This window comes from Cherax quadricarinatus, chromosome 8, assembly GCF_038502225.1.
Source record: "Cherax quadricarinatus isolate ZL_2023a chromosome 8, ASM3850222v1, whole genome shotgun sequence".
Classification (NCBI taxonomy): Eukaryota; Metazoa; Arthropoda; class Malacostraca; order Decapoda; family Parastacidae; genus Cherax; species Cherax quadricarinatus.
The window spans coordinates 12,879,203-12,902,647 of record NC_091299.1 but is presented as its reverse complement, the minus strand read 5'-3'; the positions used below and the strand labels follow the sequence as shown (position 1 = coordinate 12,902,647).

The window sequence follows — 23,445 nt, the reverse complement described above, 5'->3', positions numbered from 1 at the left end:
CCAGACTGAACTCCTGAAATTCGTCTGAAACGTGGTGCGTGGGGTTGCTACCGATACAACCACAGAACAATTTATATTTAAAAGAGAGAGAGAGAGAGAGAGAGAGTGAGAGCACCCACAGATCACGTTATTCAAACAGGCAGACACCATCCTTACCATCTTTAAAGCATTTAGACATTATTTTTCAGCGTTTATCCACCTCGTTCATTCCGTCCCATTTGGCTTCACATCTCATACTGACGAACCTTATAATATTCCTTTCACGCTTCGCGAACTTATATCGATATTATGTGAGTGTCAGCACACAGCAGTAGGGCCCGACAATATTTATGTCCTTGTAATCTCACTCTTACACCAGACAGCAATAGTCTTTCTATTACATCTTTCCAACCTGATGTGGTCCAAAGGTGCATTACCCCTGCAGTGGCAACATGCAAAAATCCTTCCTTTTCCGGAAGCGGTTACCTTGGACCAAGACACTTCGCATTAGTGACCCATCGCTTACCAGCACTAAATGTTAGAGCTACTAGTTAACAAATGTTTCATGTGGTATATAGAGACCCAAAACTGTCTCTTCTCTTACCAGTTTGGTTTTAGTAAACGCAATGGTTATATTTATGACCATAATTTTTAAAGGGGTGGACCGGTAAGCCAGCGGAAGGCCTTGGTCAAATAACCAAAAACTCCAGCTGCTAGTTATCATATAACTATGACCCGCGTTAGGCAACACTTGTCCTGTTTCCTGACAAACCTTACCTAGCCTAACCGTAAAGACCATTCTCCCATGGATCACTTGTCACACCTCGATGTGTATATTTGGAATGCCTTTGAGGATAACCATTAAGATATCTGGATTAAACATACGATACTACCTGGCATTATAGCATATTATCCAAAGCCAATTCTTTAAGCCTATGAGGCAAACCAGCACTTTTGTTTAAAAAATTCTTTTCAGAGTTTTAAGTGTTCGTCCAAATAACAGCTTTTTCCTCTCCTTCATACCAACAGAAGATGTACTGCAAGGATGCCTCAGAAATGCTACCCCGTTTCTGATTCTATTAACGGTCATGCCTCAGTTCCTTCGACGGGTATCTGTTCATCCTTGCATGTTGACGACTTCGCCATTTCTTGCACATGCCCGGACTGTCTACTTGTAGCGAATATTCTTCAATATACTATCAGTCTTGAAGAATGAGACACTTGTGCAGCATGTGGGTATCATTAATGTGCTACCGTACTATCACCTGGGCTACTCCACATAATTGCTAAAACCACACTATAACCTTCAAGCGACAGCCTATCATCCCAAAGCCCATCGTGCACCTGTGTGCCTTCTCGGTGCCAGTACGTGATACGGTTAAATTTCTTTCTCTTCTCTTTGAATATCGAATGTTGTGAAAATCTCTCATCACCTTCCTAAAGGGTGGCTGTTTTAGCCGGCTGAATCTACTTAAATTTTTAGCCTATTTTTCGTGGGTAACTGATAGACAAAAACCTTTATTAGAGGTCACTCACCCCTCACCTTGTCTAAGCCAGCTTATGAGGACCACTCCGTTACAGTGGTTAACATTCCTTCCTTAGAGCATCATCGTGATCCCGTTGTTGCCTTCGTTACAGTGGCTAACATTCCTTCTTTACAACATCATCGTGATCCCATTGTTGCCTCCGTTACAGTGGCTTACATTTCTTCCTTATAACATCATCGTAATCCCATTGTTACCTCCGTTACAGTGGCTTACATTACTTCCTTATAAAATCATCGTGATCCCATTGTTACATCCGTTACAGTGGCTTACATTCCTTCCTTACAACATCATCGTGATCCCATTGTTGCCTCCGTTACAGTGACTAACATTCCTTCCTTACAACATCATCGTGATCCCATTGTTGCCTCCGTTACAGTGGTTAACATTCCTTCCTTACAACGTCATCGTGATCCCACTGTTGCCTCTGTTATTCTGTGCGCTTCCATGTTCTCAACGATCGTCTTACATACAGAATAACAAATGATATTAGTTATTTAAAATTTATTTAATCGACGACCCAGTTTATAACGTCCCACAATCCTCGCGTGTACACCGGCGGTCTACAGCAGTGCACACCGGCGGTCTACAGCAGTGTACACCGGCGGTCTACAGCAGTGTACACCGACGGTCTACAACAGTGTACACCGACGGTCTACAGCAGCGTACACTGATGGTCTACAACAGTGTACACTGATGGTCTACAGCAATGTACACTGATGGTCTACAGCAGTGTACACTGATGGTCTACAGCAGTGTACACTGATGGTCTACAGCAGTGTACACTGATGGTCTACAGCAGTGTACACTGATGGCTTACAACAGTGTACACTGATGGTCTATAGTAGTATACCCTGTGGTCTACAGTAGTGTACACTGATGGTCTACAGTAGTGTACACTGATGGTCTACATCAGTGTACACCGGCGGTCTACAGCAGTGTACACAGATGGCTGCAACTCCCCACAGGTAGCAGAGGGTGTAGCCCAGATAGAGTCTCCTGGCATTATCACAGTCGCACTGCATGCGCAATATTTGCCACTGTCACACATGTTGCAACCTTGCCCACTTCTGCCTTTGTTACTTCACACTCCCAAAAGTGCATTACAAGCTATCCAGAAATTTGACTCTCCCACATCCCATGGTACTCCCTGTGTAACAATGATTAAACTGAGTTTTCAGTAAAGAAAAATCGTTGTTTGCCGGGTCTCGGTATACACTGATGTCCAGTGTAACAAAAATGTACACTCAATACTTGCCCTGTTTCCTGACAAACCTTACCTAACCTAACCTAGTTTATCCACTCATGATTTACCAATCTCTCGCAGAAACTATCCCCCCTCCTTTCCGTATTGTTTTATAATGATCTCGACCTTGAAATCGCTTCGCTTCTCTGATCCATGAGCCGATTAAGGCCATATCAGCATTTTTGACATCCATATCCAGAAACAGAATTTGGTAAAGCTAACCTTAAATGAGGACAACTCACATAATAGTCACCTAAACGCATAAATATATCCCTCAGCTCTGCTCTGGCTTCGACAAAAACACAATTAATTTCTCACATTTAAACCACAGATAAGTCTCTATCATATTTCCAACTGTGTCGTATGTAGAGTAATATTTACATACCATTTTCAGGTGTGCCATTTTGATGGTACGAGACGTGGGAAACTCCTGGCAACTACAACTCCCAGAAGCGCCCATCCTCACTGTCCTTCTCACCGAAAGTTCCATCTTTTAAAAACACTCTCTTTGAATTTCTAGTGGAAACTGACTTTTTACACAAATTATGTTATTTATTTTTCACTTATTCTTATCCCTAACTCCACTAGTCCTAACTAAATTTATACATACGAACCACCGCAGCGTTGTGTGATCTGCGAGGGTTTAGTGCCTATTTGTTTATACTACTACTACTATTAATAATAATAATAATAATAATTATAATAATAATAATAATAATAATAAATAATAATTCGCTTCAGTGTTCAGGGCTCTTGTACTCTGGGGCAAATTCTTCCTAAATAACATTTTTGGCACACTGGCAAAGGCTCATTACTGCTTTCATTCCACTGCCAACCACTTGTACTCTTACAGTACTAAGGCAGCTCATGAAAAAATGCATTTTTCCATGACAAAGGAAAAAATCCTCACCGAAAAGTTTTGGGTTAAGCCCACTGCTCATTGGGACCCACACGATGCACTGGCTTAGCCAACTGTCTCTTGGCTTTCACCACAGATGAGTTCATTGTGGTAAGGAGAGGAGGAGTCATGTTAATCAGAGGTGTGTATACTGTTTTTGTGGATAACTTTAGCCCCTGTGCTATCTTGTGGGTAATTTTCGTGTTGAAACCGCCAGTCTCTGGTGAAGACGGCGTTGTGACAATACCTCCAGAGTTCAATATCATTAGCTTTTGATCTTTCCTTATCAGTCATCGTGCTTAAAAGGTTAGAGGATAAAACACCTTTTTCACAGAAGTTTCTGACATTTTGGGCTGGAGAACAAGGGATTAATATTCAAAAATTTTTAATTCGCTCAAATACATTCTACCTGTTGTCTTAACTAATGAAGTCAGTCGAATTAGAGATACTATTCAAAAAGACTCTAATGACCGTTCATTGCCTTCTGTATTTAAGTCACACAGTTTATGATATAAACTTGAGGACCAATGAAATTATAAAGGTATATTACCGTTATACATGATCAAAAGTTTCTTCAGCAGTCATTGTACTGATTTGTGAGGCTGCGAGGTATGGTATCCAACCAACGGGAACTTGATTTATTATTCTTAAATTCATAGGGAAGCTATATAGTGCCTGGGAAATTGGAGGCAACTAGGTTTGATCCTAGAAAGGGGAGGATATCTCTAATTCGTAAGATCAATGATCCCTTCACTTGGATTTCAAAGCAATGTTCTGTGCATTGATGAAATGCTAGACGCTTACATGGTGTCATTCCCATGCTGGATAATCGCCTTTTCATTTACAATAATTTTGCCGTCTTACTGAAATGAAGAACTTAATTACACATTCAGGATCATTCATAAGTTCTTCATTCAGCATATGATTACCGCAGTTAATTGTTTTAAAAACATCCTATCATGATCTTAAAGATGTATAATTTAACACTCAGCTTTCTTGGCAAGTAATTTGCATAGTTAAAGCTAAAATTTCTAACTCATATAGTGACTCAGAAAAAATTTGCAAGGCTGAACTCATCAAAGAGCTGATTGCTCTCAGAGAGCGTCAACTGCTCTCTGATTTGGATGTTAGTGAGGTAAATGCCGCCTCCATTCACTGTGTTCAAGGAGATGTGTCACAATATTGTATATTGAACATTTATGTCGTAAACCCGACGACGGACGATGAAGATGAACTTCTGTAATGGTTCTTATGCAGCTTGACATGAAAATATTTGTCTTCTTGTACAATTGCATAAAAATATGAATTAAGCATTATTGTTAATTATAACTTATTATTACAATTATTATTAGTTACCATTAATACTTTTCTCATGAGTATAGCTCTCTTGCCTTGTGTGTACTGAGAGCAACAGTCTATGTACAAGTGCAATATATTGTATGCCAGTCTGTGTACACTTCGAGTTTACTTTAATCCCAATATGCTTGTGTTTGGGAATAAAGTATTTTCAATTAATGGTGAACAGATGACATATAAACCATACCACGGGTGGGGTTTGAACCAGCGGTCAGAGAGTCTCAAAACTGACCGCGGGTTCAAGCCCCACCCTTGGTATGGTTTGTTTGCAATCGTGTCATTACGATTTCGTGAGTCAAGATGACATGCAGCTTTAATGACCCTCGTGTGTCAATAGGCTTTAAAGCCAATTAATCAACCATGATGACCTGGAAAATGAAGAGAATTTTACAGGGTTATGTTGGAGGTCCTGCATTTTTTGACATCAGATCATTTGAAAGCCTTTCCTTAGTAATATCTTTATTAATCTTTATTATCAGGAAACATACGAGTAGGAAACAGGATGAGATAGAAACCAGCTGTGGGCCAGAGATTTCATATGGTCAGCTAATTGTAATTTAATAATAATCGTATGTTGTGAAAAAATGCTCCGGTCTCGAGTCATTCGAGTAATTAATGACTGATGATAAACTGATATTCATGGAGGACTAAGCCAGAATATAGTTGTTCATTGCCGTCTGTCATACTGTATATTGGTTGTCTTATCGATATCCACGAAGTCGAGCGAAGTATGAGACCTTGATAACATTGCCTTTATTCATAACAGTAAGACCTCTTAAGTTACTTGGGTGTCGAAGATTCTGCTTAAAAGACAGATATAACCAGGCTGGGTCCCGGTCCTTCAACGATTCGCTACACTGTCCAGAAATCATCCATGAGAAGGGAAGGAGAACGGGATACACAAGCAATCCAAGAAATTTGATCATATTCAAGGAAAGATTTCCCTTATACCTCATTATGATGTACATGAGTGCAGCTGGCCTTTCCTCTCTTGCTTGAGTAAATGATAGAGTACAGGGATAAAGTGAAATAGTTCATATGAGCATCATTACTAGTCACAAAATGCGCTCAGCCTATACTAGTCAAAAGCGCCAGGAGACAGTTCATTTAAGACCTTAATGGACGAAGTACATTTCCCTATGGTACACTGACACCGAATGAGTGACACACCTCCCCCTTCAGAAGAAACTTCTATGAGACGCACCACGGTGATAGTCACTAAAGAGGTGTAACATGGAGTCAGAAACTCATTATGCTTGCAGAGCCTTGCCAAGACTCCTTGCTGCTATACCCAGTCAAAAGACACCGACGAAATCCGCTGCCATAACACTACAGAAACTGGATTCCTACCATAACTAGTGAAGTAGTGCACCAGAAGGTCAGCTGAAGAGTTATCTTTTCTGAAGCCACATTAACGACAGCGAATAGTATAAAAAATTATTGGCAATTATTGTGAAATTATTGTTTAAAGAAGTTATTATTATTATAATCATAACTAAGCGTTAACCCCACAAGGGTCATACAGCACTGTCTAAAGATGTATGCCACTAACTGACAAGAGTTACACTGGCCTGTTGTTAGTCATGATGGACAGGGGTTGTTAATCATAACTGACAAGAGTGACATTGGTCTGTTGTTAATCCTAACTGACAAGAGTGACATTGATCTGTTGTTAATCCTAACTGACAAGAGTGACATTGGTCTGTTGTTAATCCTAACTGACAAGAGTGACATTGGTCTGTTGTTAATCCTAACTGACATGAGTGACATTGGTCTGTTGGTAATCCTAACCGCTTAACACACAACACTGGATGATCCTTACAGCTTGACACGAAACACTGGATGATCTTCACAGCTTGACACAAAACAATGGATGATCCTCACAGCTTGACACAAAACACTGGATGATCATGGTGGGCTATTAATCACAGTACTAAACATATCCTCTAATACTATTTTAAAGTTTAAGGATAGGGCCAGGTGAATGTTGGGGAATAGCTGGTAATGGACATGGACTAGGTGAAGGAGGTGAGGGCCTGTAGGCAGTGGTGTAGGTGTTGTAGGTGAATGGAGGGGCAAGGCAACGTGGGAGTGCTGGTAGGGTGATGATTGAAATGGGTTGATTAGGTGAAGGTGGTGTTAGGAGACGGGCCAGGAAATTGCTGTGGGGAAGCGCGTGAGGGAGAGGAACAGGAGATGATGGGCGAAAAAACAAGATGAAATACAGAAGACATAAGAAAGAGAGAGAGAGGGAGATAGCGGAAGAGATTGTAAAATTTGCAGGAAGAGACGAAGCAGTGTGGGAAGTAATTTGAAGTTCCTGGGTATTGTGCCTCCAGTGTTGATCTGTTGTCTCCGGGAACTACTGAACGACAACACTGATATTATGCTACTGAATGACTAAGACAACACACTACTGACAGAGAGAACTAAGCAAGCACACTACTGAACAATAAAACAACGTACTACTGAAAGAGAGAACTAATAAAGCTCACTTTTAAACAGCAAGACTAAGAGAAAACACTACTGAATGACAGGATTTAGTAAACGCACTATTAAAAAAAACTGTACCAACACTACTGAACAAGTGGACCAAGACAACACTACTGAACAAGTGGACCAAGACAACACTACTGAACAAGTGGACCAAGACAACACTACTGAACAAGTGGACCAAGACAACACTACTGAACAAGTGGACCAAGACAACACTATTGAACAAGTGAACCAAGACAACACTACTGAACAAGTGGACTAAGACAACACTACTAAACAAGTGGAACAAGACAACACTACTGAACAAGTGGACTAAGACAACACTGCTGAACAAGTGAACCAAGACAACACTACTGAACAAGTGGACTAAGACAACACTACTGAACAAGTGAACCAAGACAACAGTACTGAACAAGTGAACTAAGACAACACTACTGAACAAGTGGACCAAGACAACACTACTGAACAAGTGGACTAAGACAACACTACTGAACAAGTGAACCAAGACAACACTACTGAACAAGTGGACTAAAACAACACTACTGAACAAGTGGACCAAGACAACACTACTGAACAAGTGGACCAAGACAACACTACTGAACAAGTGGACCAAGACAACACTTCCGAACAAGTGGACCAAGACAACACTACTGAACAACACACCTAAGCACTAATGCTAAAATCATTAACCGAAGTAACATTAACATTTATTATACTATGGTTCAGTGAATGCTTTTTATTGATGCACTTATGTTAGTATGCAAGCCACGCCACGCAGTAAGTTATAATAATTGACTGGAGTGTCATAGGTAGTCTAGGACTAGTTTCTGATGCAAGTTATGACTGAAGCAACTAGAAGAAAGGGTCTGCATGAGAAAGAACTTTGTTTACTATCATTTGTCAGGGCTGTTTTGCATAAGATATAATTTAAATTCCTCACATTAATAAAGTACTTGAGGAAAGCTAGATACGATGACTCAGTCACTATTATTATTATTATTATTATTATTATTATTATTATTATTATTATTATTATTATTATTATTATTATTATTATTATTATTATTATTATTATTATATGGGTCATAGAGCCACATTTACTAGAGAAATTAAAACAAAAGTTCTTGAGCTATCACAAGGTGTTTTCGAGGATTCTTAAAGACCGCACTGACGAACTTAGGAAACTTGAAAATGTGTCTCGCTAAAGATTATTAAGATGGTATTTTGAACTGAGATCTGCAGTCTTTGGCCCTCTATCCTGTACTCTGTCAACGGTCTTCTTTGATCCTCATCAATCTTCATGACTTTGCACTTGGTGGGGTTAAACTCGAGGAGCCAGTTGTTGGACCAGGCCTGCAGCTTGTCCAGATCCCTTTGTAGATCTACTTGATCCTCATTCACTTAACTTCACATCGTCTGCAAACATGGACACCTCTGAATCTACCCCTTACGTCATGTCATTCATGTTTACCAGAAACAGCACTGGTCCTAGGACTGACCCTTGTGGAACCCTGCTCGTCACATGGGGTCACTTTGACACCTCGTCACGTATCGTCACTCATTGTTTCCTTCCTGTCAGGTATTCTCTGATCCATTGCAGTGCCTTTCTTGTTATTCCTACCTGCTCATCTAGCTTTTGCACAAATCTCTTGTGAGGAACTGTGTCGAAAGCCTTCTTACAGTCCAAAAAAGACGCAGTCTACTTCCCATCCCTCCATCTCTCTCTCTCTCTCTTTCTCCTGCCTTACTTCTGTCGCCTTGTTAAACTATAGTGGTTAGTGACAGGATTTTTACCTCCCTGAAACGTACTGGTTATCGTGTATAAATCATTCCTTTCTAGGTGCTCAACCAGTCTTCTCCTCATTAGCTTCTCTATGACTTCACATACTGTCCTGGAGTTTAACCCCACCAAGTACAAAGTCAAGAAGATTGAGGAAGGCCAAAAAGAAGACCATACGCATACAGTATAGTCTAGGTGGCCAAAAACTGCAAGCCTCACTCAAGTTAAAGGATTTTGAGGCTAGTATAATACCTAGCACATCTCCTGAGGCGCACATCAACCAAATAACTGCTGAACTTCTGCAGCATATGAGCGCCTGGCAAACCAAAGAATAGCGTTTCGATACCTGAATAAGGAATCATTGAAGACTCTGTACACCGTGTACGCCAGGCCCATACTGGAGTATGCAGCACCAGTTTGGAACCCACATCTGGTCAAGCACGTCAGGAAATTAGAGAAAGTGCAAAAATTTTCAACAAGACTAGTCCCGGAGCTAAGGGATATGTCCTACGAGGAGAGGTTAAGGTAAATCAACCTGATGACACTAGAGGACAGGGTGGTTAGGGAAGGGGACATGATAATGACATACAAAATATTGTAAGGAATTGACAAGATGGATAGGGATAGGATATTTTAAAGATTAGAAACAACAACAAGAGGTCACAACTGGAAGCTGAAAATACAGATGAGTCACAGCGATGTTAGGAAGTATTTCTTCAGTCACAGAGTTGTCAGGAAGTGGAATAATCTGGAGAGGGATATAGTAGAGGCAGGATCCATAAATAGCTTTAAGAAGAGATACGATAAAGTTTATGGAGTAGGGAGAGAGTGGACCAAGTAGCGACCAGCGAAGAGACTGGGTCAGGAGCTGTGAATCGGCTCCTGCAATCACAAATAGGTGAGTACACACAGCAACACAATATGCGGTGGCACACTCAATGGGAAAAGAGGCCGCCTCCTGGATTCATGACGGGTAGGCAATTAAGTGGGAAGAATAAGAATGAAAATCAGGCACATGTGGTGCTCTACAAGGGTCAGTCTTGGACACATTCTTCGCTTTCTAAATAAATGATCTAGAGAAAGGTAATAGAGGCGTGAGTAGACGACGTCAAAAAAAAAAAAAAAAAAATCGGTCGGTAAATAAATCCTGGGACCACCGTAAGGAACCTTCAGGAATAATTTGGAAAAATCAGTGTTGAAGTTGGAAGAGTGGAAGATACAGTTCAATGTAAGCATATGTAAGGTCCTCTTATTTCTGTGGGAAAAACTACCGACGGCACATATAAACTAAATGATATAAACCTTGATCAAACCGAGTGCAAAAAATCTAATAGGCTGAGTGACTGAATATCGTTAAGTGTATATAACAGAAGTCCCAAGATTGTGCAACTCATTCCAGGTTCCATTTCTGGTATTTATGTTACTGAATTAATGTAACTGCGACGAAAAACATAAATGAATCACTAGTAATAACAATAATGTGAGTTAAGATAAGACTTAGTATATTGTCCTAGATACTATATGCTAATTTTCAGCTACGTTCGTAAACTTAGTACTTCCGTTCAAAACGCTTCACGTTCCTTGATGATGACTGTACTTGCTGCACAGCTGTGGTTGCAGGAGGGGTTGAGTCTCAGCTCCTGGCCCATCTATTAACTAGTAGTGACCAGGCTCACATCTAACTTCTGCGTATGGAAAGCAATACAAGCATAATTCTTGCCCTTCCCTTATAAAATGTCATAAAGGATGGTGGGTATACGATGCGATAATACTTGATATTATTATAAAAACAAGAGAAGAGCGAGACGGGAGGCACCAGAGTGTCTGGTCGGACAGCTCCATCACTCTGACCACTGCACATACCAGTCTTGAAGGTCAACACAGTAATATGCTGTATCAGCGCATCTCATGACTTGCTCTCCGCCAACCCTGTTATTATTCCGCTACTGTATGATACAAAAAATAATAATACTACCCCTTTTTTTGACCGCGGTAAAATGTTCACTTTCAAGTTTGTTTCCTGAAGAATGAATAAAAAAATACTAAAGAATTTTCTTTCCACACTTCCGTTACTCTTGTCTCTAATGTGTGAATAAATGTTATAATCAGGGGAAGCGCTAAACCATTAAGAGTGATACATAGCCCACGAGGAATGTGAGGTTATCATCACTAGGTTTAGTTGTGAAAGTAAAAAATAGTTACTTATATATTTCACCCCCTCAGGGGGGGGGGAAATATGTAAATAAATATTATTTACTTTCACAATAAAACCTACATATATGTAGGTCTTAAAATAGAATATATTAGCCAGGATAAACTTAAAACTCGTGCCTATGACAAGTGTTAATTACACATTGGTTTTTGGTGTTTTGCTATGTTTACACGGAGAAACAATGGTTTAAGTTCACATTTAGAAATGCTTCAAACTAATTTTGGGACGCAGAGGTCATATGTGAACCAGGTTTTGATCCAACACGTACAGTTCCTGTTTAAGGGAACCCCACCCTGGCCCCACTTAATTCTCAACTGCATTAATGTCTAACGAGTGCTGGGTCATTTTTATACAATTTATAATTTTTTTTTTATTTGTGTGGATATATGAGATTGTTCTATCACTAATTTATTACACATTCCTCCTTTTTTTAGAGAAAGTGATGTTATCAACTGTCAAGTTATAAGACTACAATGCCTCAGGGTTGCTTAAATTACAGTAATGATCATTTTGTTATATATGTGGCAGCTTTACTTTGACAAAGTTGAGACGAAACATTGTACCTTGTGTGAACACAGCTTATTTTCACTACTGTACTTTGGTGTGAAGGTCGGCGATCAGGACAAGTTGTGGTCACGTCATCACTGTTGTGTAACTTATTCCAACTCCTTACACCAGTGTTTTGAGTATTTTGCTGAAGAAAGTGGAGGGACCCAAAGGATCAGACCACAGATTGTTATTTCTGTATATGTCGGAATTTTTATCAAAAAAAAAATTAAATAAAATAGCATATCCATATTTTTCTACAATCAGACCGGTGGAACATTCAGAGGATCTCCCTGTTCCATTACCACCATCTTGTAAAGACATATATTTCCCTTGGATGAAGAAGAAGTCACTAACTTAGATTCCGAGTTTGAACTGGCTGGAATTAACAACCAGTAACCACATCTAGTGACTCAAAGTGTTCTTAACAATCTTGTGCATGATCTTAATTTATCCAAGAACAGTCAGAGCAACATGGTTCAAGATTGAACCAGTGGAATTTACTGCACCTAGACACAACAGTCAGTTTGCTCAGAAACCGAATTAAAAACCTGAAAAAACTTACTTTAAATACAAAAAAATCAACGTGTTACTGCTACGACATTAATGATCTTATTCATGATATATATATATATATATATATATATATATATATATATATATATATATATATATATATATATATATATATATATATATATATATATATATATATGTATGTTATATGTATGTATATGTGTGTGTGTGTGTGTGTGTGTGTGTGTGTGTGTGTGTGTGTGTGTGTGTGTATGTACTCACCTATTTGTACTCACCTATTTGTGGTTGCAGGGGTCGAGTCCTAGCTCCTGGCCCCGCCTCTTCATCGGTTGCTACTAGGCCCTCTCTCTCCCCGCTCCATGAGCTTTATCAAACCTCGTCTTAAAACTGTGTATGGTTCCTGCCTCCACTACGTCATTTTCTAGGCTATTCCACTGCCTTACAACTCTATGACTGAAGAAATACTTCCTACTATCTCTCTGACTCATTTGTGTCTTCAACTTCCAATTGTGGCCTCTTGTTTCTGTGTCCCCTCCCTGGAACATCCTGTCTTTGTCCACCTTGTCTATTCCACGCAGTATTTTATATGTCGTTATCATGTCTCCCCTGACCCTCCTGTCCTCCAGTGTGGTCAGGCCGATTTCCCTTAATCTTTCCTCATAGGACATTCCCCTTAGCTCTGGAACTAACCTTGTCGCAAACCTTTGTACTTTCTCTAGTTTCTTGACGTGCTTTATCAAGTGCGGGTTCCAAACAGGTGCTGCATACTCCAGTATGGGCCTGACATACACGGTGTACAGTGTCTTGAATGATTCCTTACTAAGGTATCGGAATGCTGTTCTCAGGTTTGCCAGGCGCCCATATGCTGCAGCAGTTATCTGATTGATGTGTGCTTCCGGAGACATGCTCGGTGTTATACTCACCCCAAGATCTTTCTCCTTGAGTGAGGTTTGCAGTCTTTGGCCACCTAGCCTATACTCTGTCTGTGGTCTTCTGTGCCCCTCCCCCATCTTCATGACTTTGCATTTGGCAGGATTAAATTCGAGAAGCCATTTGCTGGACCAGGTGTCCAGTCTGTCCAGGTCTCTTTGAAGTCCTGCCTGGTCCTCATCAGATTTAATTCTCCTCATTAACTTCACATCATCTGCAAACAGGGACACTTCTGAGTCTAACCCTTCCGTCATGTCGTTCACATATACCAAAAATAGCACTGGTCCTAGGACCGACCCCTGTGGGACCCCGCTCGTCACAGGTGCCCACTGTGATACATCATTACGTACCATGACTCGTTGTTGCCTCCCTGTCAGGTATTCTCTGATCCATTGCAGTGCCCTTCCTGTTATATGCGCCTGATGCTCTAGCTTCTGCACTAATCTCTTGTGAGGAACTGTGTCAAAGGCCTTCTTGCAGTCCAAGAAGATGCAATCAACCCACCCCTCTCTCTCTTGTCTTACTTCTGTTATTTTATCATAAAACTCCAGAAGGTTTGTGACACAGGATTTGCCTTCCGTGAATCCGTGCTGGTTGGCATTTATACTCCTGTTCCGTTCCAGGTGCTCCACCACTCTCCTCCTGATAATCTTCTCCATAATTTTGCATACTATACACGTCAATGACACAGGTCTATAGTTTAGTGCCTCTTTTCTGTCTCCTTTTTTAAAAATGGGAACTACATTTGCCGTCTTCCATACCTCAGGTAGTTGCCCAGTTTCCAGGGATGTGTTGAAGATTGTGGTAAGTGGCACGCACAACATATCTGCTCCCTCTCTAAGGACCCACGGGGAGATGTTGTCTGGTCCCATTGCCTTTGAGGTATCGATGTCCCTTAGCAGTTTCTTCACCTCCTCCTCATCTGTATGTATGTCGTCCAACACTTGTTGGTGTATTCCTTGCTGGTGTCCCCATCTGGTCTGTCCCCCCAGAGTCCTTCCTGTCTCTACTGTAAATACTTCCTTAAATCTCGTGTTGAGCTCCTCACATACCTCTTGATCGTTTCTTGTGAGTTCTCCACCTTCTTTCCTCAGCCTTATCACCTGGTCCTTGACTGTTGTCTTCCTCCTAATGTGGCTATACAGTAGTTTCGGGTCAGATTTGACTTTCGATGCTATGTCGTTTTCATACTGTCGCTGGTCCTCCCTCCTTATCTGTGCATACTCTGTGTGTGTGTGTGTGTGTGTGTGTGTGTGTGTGTGTGTGTGTGTGTGTGTGTGTGTGTGTGTGTGTGTGTGTGTGTGTGTGTGTGTGTGTGTGTGCGTGTGTGGTGCGTGAAATATATGTGAAAACAAAACACGTTATCTATGGAGGCAAAGAAGGGAATGTATGAAAGTATAGTAATACCAACACTCTTAAATCGGTGTGAAGCTTGGGTGGTAAATGCAGCAGCGAGGAGACGGTTGGAGGCAGTGGAGATGTCCTGTCTAAGAACAATGTGTGGTGTAAATATTTTGCAGAAAATTCGTAGTGTGGAAATTAGGAGGAAGTGTGGAGTTACTTAAGGCATTAATCAGAGGGCTGAAGAGGGGTTGTTGAGGTTGTTGGAACAAAGTATAATGACTTGGAGACCGTATAAATCTGTATATATATATATATATATATATATATATATATATATATATATATATATATATATATATATATATATATATATATATATATATATATGCAAGGAATTCGCAAGAGCAGGCGAAATATACACAAACACTGATCTCTGGCCGAAGGAGACTCGAACCTACGAACCAGGTACGCAGTGCCTTACCATTCTCACCACACTTGATCAATACCTTGGCATCCAGCTTGCGCTAGACGTTTGATCCAAGGCAGCCAGATTTCAGGGAGAAGGCTTACAGCTTTTCATCTCATCCCCTGCATCCCCTGAAAGCTGGCTGCCTTGGGTCAAACGTCTAGCGCAAAATGGACGCCAAGGTATTGGTCCAGTGTGGTGAGAATGGTAAGGCACTGTGTACCTTGTTCCAAGGTTCGTAGGTTCGAGTCTCCTTCGGCCAGAGATCAGTGTTTGTGTATATTTCGCCTGCTCTTGCGAATTCCTTGTATATATATATATATATATATATATATATATATATATATATATATACATATATATATATAATGAATTTACGTTATGATTAGTTTTGTCATTGTATTAAAATCTATACATAATATAATACCTATGATTGTTGAATAACAGATATCATGTAATTCTTCAAATTAAAAATAACTAAAATATTGATTATAAGATTTAGAAAAAGAAGGTGACGCCATATATTCGTGACCAGCACATCAAAGTTAACTAACAACAACTAATTTGGTTTCTAAACTGGATTAAAAGATACATTTTGTAGGCTAGTGATTAGATGAAGTACATTTAGAACAGCTTTTCATTATGTACAGCTATAGTGCATTCAACTATTATGTACAGCTACAGTACATTCTCAGTCATTATGTACAGCTACGGTACATTCACAATCATTATGTACAGTTACGGTACATTCACAATCAGTATGTACAGCTACGGTACACTCACAGTCATTAAGCAGGCCACGGTACATTTACAATTATTATGTACGCTACGGTACATTCACAATCAGTCAATTATATGCATATCACTTGCCAATAAAACTTCATCTTACTGACACCGACGCTGTAAAGATGACTGCAAATAGAGGTGTTGAATTTACAGGCTAAGAATTAATCCTTATACGAACTTGAGAACTCTTATTAAAGTCGCAAGGAAAAAATATAAGACTTCGAAATAACCTGTCTAATTAAACATACCCCTTCAAAAATCACGATATAAACTATGTTCAGAATGCAAGACTGTCAATATAAGCCAGTTCAATAATGAACAGTGAATACACTCATTAATGAACATTGAATACAATGATCATTAAGACTGAGAGGTCATAATATGCACCAGCTAGGAGACTCTTGAGTTTTAACACCTGTCAGTCTGAAGCAGTAGATTTAAGAGTTACCCTTCTAGGCTTATACACACCTGCTAGATGGCTCTAGTTACCGTGCTTAAGACTGACAATCATTATCAAGCGATCGTGGTTTGTCTTAATGCTCTTCTTAATGATCCTTAATTTAAAACACATCGACTACACGAGGGTCATTAAGGCTGCTTGTAATCTGACAAGAATACTCTCACTTGTGTACGCAGAGACATATACACTACGTCTTGATGTACTTAACCTGTATTTGTCTTGAGTACGCAATACATACATATATATATATATATATATATATATATATATATATATATATATATATATATATATATATATATATATATATATATATATATATATATATATATATATATATATATATATATATGTACATATTCGGCTCAGGCTACATATCCTACCACAGCTCATTTAAATGCCGAGTCGTATCTAGGGTACACTTGAACACCACAAGATGTGAATCAAAACAGTCGCTGGTCTTGATAAAATGACATGGCTTATTGTGAGATGCTGAAGGAGAGAAGGTTCAATTAAGAGAGGAAACAAAGCGACAAATACCATAGCTTGAACAATTCTAATTAATATACAAATTGCAAGTGAAACTATCTGGACGATGTTTCAGCTCGTGTTGCAGCTTTATCATCTAGTTTCATCTTTGTATCGGGGATTATTGTAAAAGAGAGAGAGAGAGAGAGAGAGAGAGAGAGAGAGAGAGAGAGAGAGAGAGAGAGAGAGAGAGAGAGAGAGAGAGAGAGAGAGAGAGAGAGAGAGAGAGAGAGAGAGAGAGAGAGAGAGAAAGAGAGAGGAACAACCGAGAGTTGCCTAATGACCGAGGTTGAGATAATAAAATGTAAAAAGTACAGCTACTTTACCAGTTTACCTCTTCACCGCTGACGTAGCCCTTATAACGTAACTTTTAAAAGCCTAAATTCTGGCGTTCCAGGCGGAGTCACCATATACGTCGGGGCTACAACGAGCGAAAGTAGTCAGCGAGGGAAAGGGGCAGTAACGGAAGGGAGGAGGTTAAGGCATGACGTCCTCAACCATGTTTGTTTATAAATACTTGTGGCCCATAAGCAACCAGGCGACAGAAAGTATTTTGTTTACTTTTCACAGTAGACGACCGATTGTCTGGCTGGATATAAAGAAATTCTTATAACCAAGGTGATACGTAGCCTAGCAGCTATGTAGCCTAGGCAGCTATGTAGCCTAGGCAGCTATGTAGCCTAGGCAGCTATGTAACCTAGGCAGCTATGTAGCCTAGGCAGCTATGTAGCCTAGGAAGCAGCCTAGCCGGTGAAAATTATTTCCTCTTGAAAAAGGTGACACAATGATATTTTTGTTTCGAAATTCTTGGGCAAGTGAGAGCGATGTTGAACAATAGCTGAGGGAAATTAGAGGAGTGAATGTGTTTGTGTTTGTGGGTGCGTTTTTAATATGCGTGTGTCTGAAGTGTGTGTTGCGTGTATTGTACGTGTGTTTATTAGTAGTGGTATGTGTGTGTGTGTGTTGGTTCTCGCACATGTGTGTGTGTACTGGTTGGTGCGTGCATGCGTAGAGCCTGGTGGATCATGCGTTCATGTGTACTCACCTAACTGTGGTTGCAGGGGTCGAGACTCAGCTCCTGGTGTGTGTGTGTGTGTGTGCTGGTTTATGCTTTGTATTTGATGGTTCTTTCGTGTACATGTGATGTCCGTGCCAGGTTGCGCATGTGCGTGCGTGTACTTGCCGACTTTTCCGTACGTGGAAAGAGCGCCTGCGTGTAATTACTTACTTGTAGCTACATCAGTAGAGGGAAACTTGTGGCGTCTAGACTCCTTCCTCCTAAAAAAAATGGTCACAACTATTGCAAACTTCACAACACCTCATTAACGTGGAACTTCTTCCCGGAGTTGAGCACTCTACTACGGTACTCTAAAAATAAAATATTCTTTCGTAATCTTCCAGTAACAGCTACCAGAGTGCTTTCTTCTTCTTGTTCTCTTGGCTGCTAAGACCCCAAATATTTTCTGTATTTTTTTTTTATCACCTCTTACACCAGTATACATTATACGTGGTTATCATATATTATGTGTAGTTATCAAATATTAGCCGTGATTACCACTTATTTTCTGCGTTGCCTTCAAGGCAGACTTGAGTGTCTGCAGACTTGAGTGTCTGCAGACTTGAGTGTCTGCAGACTGTCTTCATAACTCAGATTTTCTTAATGACCTGAGCTAGTCTGCGTGTTTATACCTTTCAAGCGGAGTGCCTAGGTGCTGGCCAAGGGCTCTTGATTTATGGAGGTGAAGTTACTTTGCATGTGTCTTGGATGAAACCTGATGAGTCTTCTGTGACCCAGGTGCTATGTGACCCTGACGAGTGTTAGCATTTCTCCGTGAAAAAACAACAGCAATAATAATAATAATAATAATAATAATAATAATAATAATAATAATAATAATAATAATAATAATTATTATTATTATTATTATTATTATTATTATTATTATTATTATTTTGCATGTCTAAGCATTCAATATTTATTTACACATGTACTCTCCTTGGTTATATGTTGGCTCTATCTGACAGTTGTGTGGCTCTGCTCTGGCTCTAAAACATGTTATAAATTATTTAGCATTAGTACAGCCATGTGTGTATGTTGTTTCCAGGGGTTGGGTCATAGCTCTTGGCCCCGCCTCTTGTCTGTGTGCGTGTCTGAGCATGTCTGTACGCACGTTAGTTACCATTTTTCAGAGGCGCTTGTCGATAGACATTCTTGCGTTTGTATTCACCTATTTGTACTCAGCTATTTGTGGTTGCAGGGGTCGAATTACAGCTCCTGGCCCAGCCTGTTCACTGATAGCTACTAGGTCCTCTCTCTCTGCTCCGTGAGCGTGTGTGTGCGCGCGTGCACGCATATGCGTATGTGTGCGTGCGTGTGTGCGTATTTGTGAATGTGTGGGTGGATGGAGTTGGGGTAGAGGTGGGGGGGGTGGAGAGGAGTGAGAGGTCATGAGGTGAAGGAGATGAGTAGAAATGTTGCGTCGTCATTCACAAGTGTGACGGAAAGGCTTATCATTCTCGCTCCTGTCGAGGCTCTACGAATGATGACACCCAGAGTAGCACGTATGATGACACTGGATCAGTAAGTAGGATCACAAGTTATAATGAACACTGTTGCCATGACCACAAAATATAACGAACACTGCTACCATGGTAAATTATACAGAACACTACTACCATGATCACAAATTACAGTGAACACTGCTGCCATGATCGTACAGTTATTCTGAACACCGATGCAATGATCCCAGATTTAACTAAACAATGGTTTAATAACCCCAGAGTCATCAGTAACTTTTGATCTCATCAATACAAGCTTTATGAAACACAAGTCTTGCCCAGTACAAGTTATATAGGTAGTTTTTGGTGCACAGATTTGCTGAGAGGATGATCAGGTACACCATTCTATACACAATTAACCCGCACATAGGAGAGTGAAACTTTTAAGTGGTGGATCATCTGGATCCATCCACGGAATTGTCTTTTGATTCTCTACATGTCTATGGGTCTACCTTCCCTTGCAATCAGATGAGTGGGAGGAGGATGCAGTTTTGACTAGACAAGAGAATTGTGGAATACCTTACATGCAGGAAAGAGGATCATGTCTTGGTGCCTTGTTTTCAAAACTCAGTAGAGACAATACTGCTTACTCTGAGGCTGATGCCCCCCTGACCCTGCGCGGGCTCGCAGGGAAGGTCACATGGAGAGAGAAAGAGAGGGAGAGGGGGCGGAGGATGCGTTAGTGTGTGCTTAAGGATGCGACGAAAGTGATTCTTGCGAAGCCCAGGCGGAGAGTGGCAGTATATAAGAGGAGGAGGACCTAGGCAGGCACCATACTCCACCATGAAGCTCCTGGTGAGTCCCTGTGTTCCTCCCGTCTCCGTGTCGAGTTACACGGCGTGTTTACGCTCCTGGTGAATAATTACATCAAAGAGCCCAGTCGTATTGCAAGGCTGCGGCTGACATACAGTGCCAGGAACTATAGTGCTATACTCAACCATATAGAAACTAGACTACTTCTATAGTTCTGATTCCATGGAGAAACGTAATTCGTGAAGTTATTTGTATTAATGTGAAATTTATACATTTTTGTTTATTTGAATAACATCTGATTAGTTCCAGAATATGGCCTTCCATGTTTAGCTATTTTCCATTAGTTATCAATATTTTTGCATTTTGTTTATTATTGTTTAGTACTATTGAATAGGAATGGGAATTTAACGAAGGCATGGCACTACTGGAAGTGGTTGTATGTGTGTACGATTGTGGTAACACCGGTTTTCATATGAATGAGGTGAGTACCGGTTGAGTTGTAGCATCACTGGTAATGAATGATTGGTTGTTGAGTTGTGGCAACACTGGTAGTGAATGATTGGTTGTTGAGTTGTGGCAATACTGGTAGTGAAAGATTGGTTGTTGAGTTGTGGCAACACTGGTAATGAATGATTGGTTGTTGAGTTGTGGCATCACTGGTAATGAATGATTGGTTGTTGAGTTGTGGCAACACTGGTAATGAATGATTGGTTGTTTCGAGTGTCATAATTCTGCAATGGATTAGTGTCTTTCTTAAAACGTTCGGTGAATTTACATAAGAAACTTTCTGTGTTCCTTTTTTTCAACTCTCAGCTCTCCGGCGTCATTTACATATGGATTCACAGCTGCTGTTTTTGTTTACAATGTTTGCTTAACCTGCATATGTTCTCCACAGATTCTAGCCTCCTTGCTGGCGGCTGCTGTGCACGCCGCCCCTCAAGGCTACAGTCTACCCACCCCCTCAGGCGGAGGGTTCATCTCTGGTGGTTCCGGTGGAGGATTCTCGTCTGGTGGCGGAGGGTTTATTTCTGGTGGTTCCAGCGGAGGGTACTCTTCTGGCGGCGGTGGCGGCGGAGGAGGAGGAGGAGGAGGAGGAGGATTCATTTCTGGCGGCGGCGGAGGATTCATTTCTGGCGGCGGTGGAGGAGGATTCGTCTCTGGCGGCGGCGGGGGATTCTCTTCCGGTGGTGGCGGTGGTGGGTACTCTGGAGGTGGTGGAGGAATTTCTGGAGGCAGCTGTGGAGGCGGACAAGTCCGTCATGTGGATGGGAGTTGTGTGACTCCTCAGGTCACCAGAAACTTGTATGTGTTCACAGCACCTCCAGTGTCACCAATCACTGGCCCTCGACCCAACATTCCTCTACCAAGAATTCAGCACAACATTCTGTTCATCCACGCTGCAGATGGAATACTTAGTCAAGAACCCATCGTCGTGCCACCTCCACTGCAGAAGAACGTTGTGTATGTACTCAACAAGCGCACTCAGCTGGATCATCAAGTCGTGAATGTGCCAGCACCTGAGCAACAGACTCCTCAGGTGTTCTTCGTCAATTATGCCGAAGGCGACAACCCGACGCTTCCTACTGGTGGGGACCTGCAGTCGGCTCTCAGCTCCGCGTCTCAGGGGGGTGGCCAGGTGATTGGTGGAGGCGGCGGCGGCGGCGTTATCGGAGGTGGCGGTGGCATTATTGGCGGCGGAAGTATTGGAGGTGGCGGAGGCATTATTGGAGGTGGCGGCGGCATTATCGGAGGTGGCGGTGGCATTATTGGCGGCGGAAGTATTGGAGGTGGCGGCGGATCTGGAATCGTAGCTCCATCTGGCCAATACGGTACACCGACACCACCGTCTAGCCAATACGGTACACCATGAGTACACTCCTAGGCTTTATCACAGGACAGCGGCAACATTCCCCATAGCTCCACCTGTGCGTTCCTTGAAGTCATCAGTCCAGCAAAATTCCTGGAATAAGGGACAGTTGTTGATTATACTACGCTTGGTATGAGAAAGGAGTACATAATTGTATTACAGTTAGAATCAAATTTGAATTTAAAAACGTAAGTTTCTCATGTTATTGTTAAAACTGAAATAAAGAAACAGGATTTTTTTCTAATTATTTCTTTCCATTTCATACCAAGAAATTGTATACTATTTGTATTATCTTCATAATGGACTTTTTTTTTTTTTGCTTAACCAGATTTTATGCAAATTATCATTTATTAAGTGGGTAATACAACAGACACAGTTATATTTTAGAGACTACACTCCAAGTGGTAGGAAACGAAGAAAGAAAATAACCAAAATAGTTCACCACCTTGGAGCCTTGTTGGACTGGAGTACAGCCAGTGGCCCCTCATGTCCCTCCAGGACCACAACTACTGATGCCAACAACAAAATCCCTCCAACAAACATGCAACACGACCCCATTTACATTTGCCATCCACTACCAATAAAATACTTTTCATCAGTGGACTTCTAGGAGTGTCAAATGCGATGTTTGCAGCCAGAAAGAAAAGGCAACGAGGGGAAATTGGCCTGTACATCAGAGTCGCTCATTTGCACGGAGATACTGCACACCACAAATGATGTAGTTGAAGTACTAACAATAAAAATCGAGACCCAAAACTTAGTCATTGTGGTTGTATACAAGCCACCAGATGCAACTTCCCAACAATTCAAAGAACAGCTATTGTCTAGAAAACCTTCCAGCCCCATCCCCAAACATCTTTCTGCTTGGTGATTTCACTCTATGACATACAAAACCAATGAATATAGCAAATAATGTTGTAGCAGAAATAATCAATGGAGGCAGCTCAGATGAAAAATCACACACACACGAGATGCTAAATCTCTGCCATAAACACACCCAAAGTCATCAGATAGTGGAGCCAACAAGACTGAAGAACACACTTGACCTTATTTTCGCAAATAATGAGAACCTGGTAAGAAACATAAGAATATCAAAAACAACAAATTCACATCATAATCTAATCGAAGTCCAGACTTAGATACACAGGAGTCCTGATC

General features: G+C 41.0%; 1 protein-coding gene across 1 annotated transcript; it reads left to right on the top strand.

Annotated features, from left to right (window-relative positions):
- The first annotated feature begins 20,313 nt into the window (after positions 1 to 20,313).
- LOC128685401 (uncharacterized) lies at positions 20,314 to 22,531 on the top strand. The gene is made up of 2 exons (XM_053771926.2): positions 20,314 to 20,462; positions 21,316 to 22,531. Exons 1-2 carry the CDS (start codon positions 20,451 to 20,453, stop codon positions 22,288 to 22,290), a joined length of 987 nt encoding a protein of 328 aa, XP_053627901.1. The 5' UTR covers positions 20,314 to 20,450; the 3' UTR covers positions 22,291 to 22,531.
- The last annotated feature ends 914 nt before the right edge of the window (positions 22,532 to 23,445 follow it).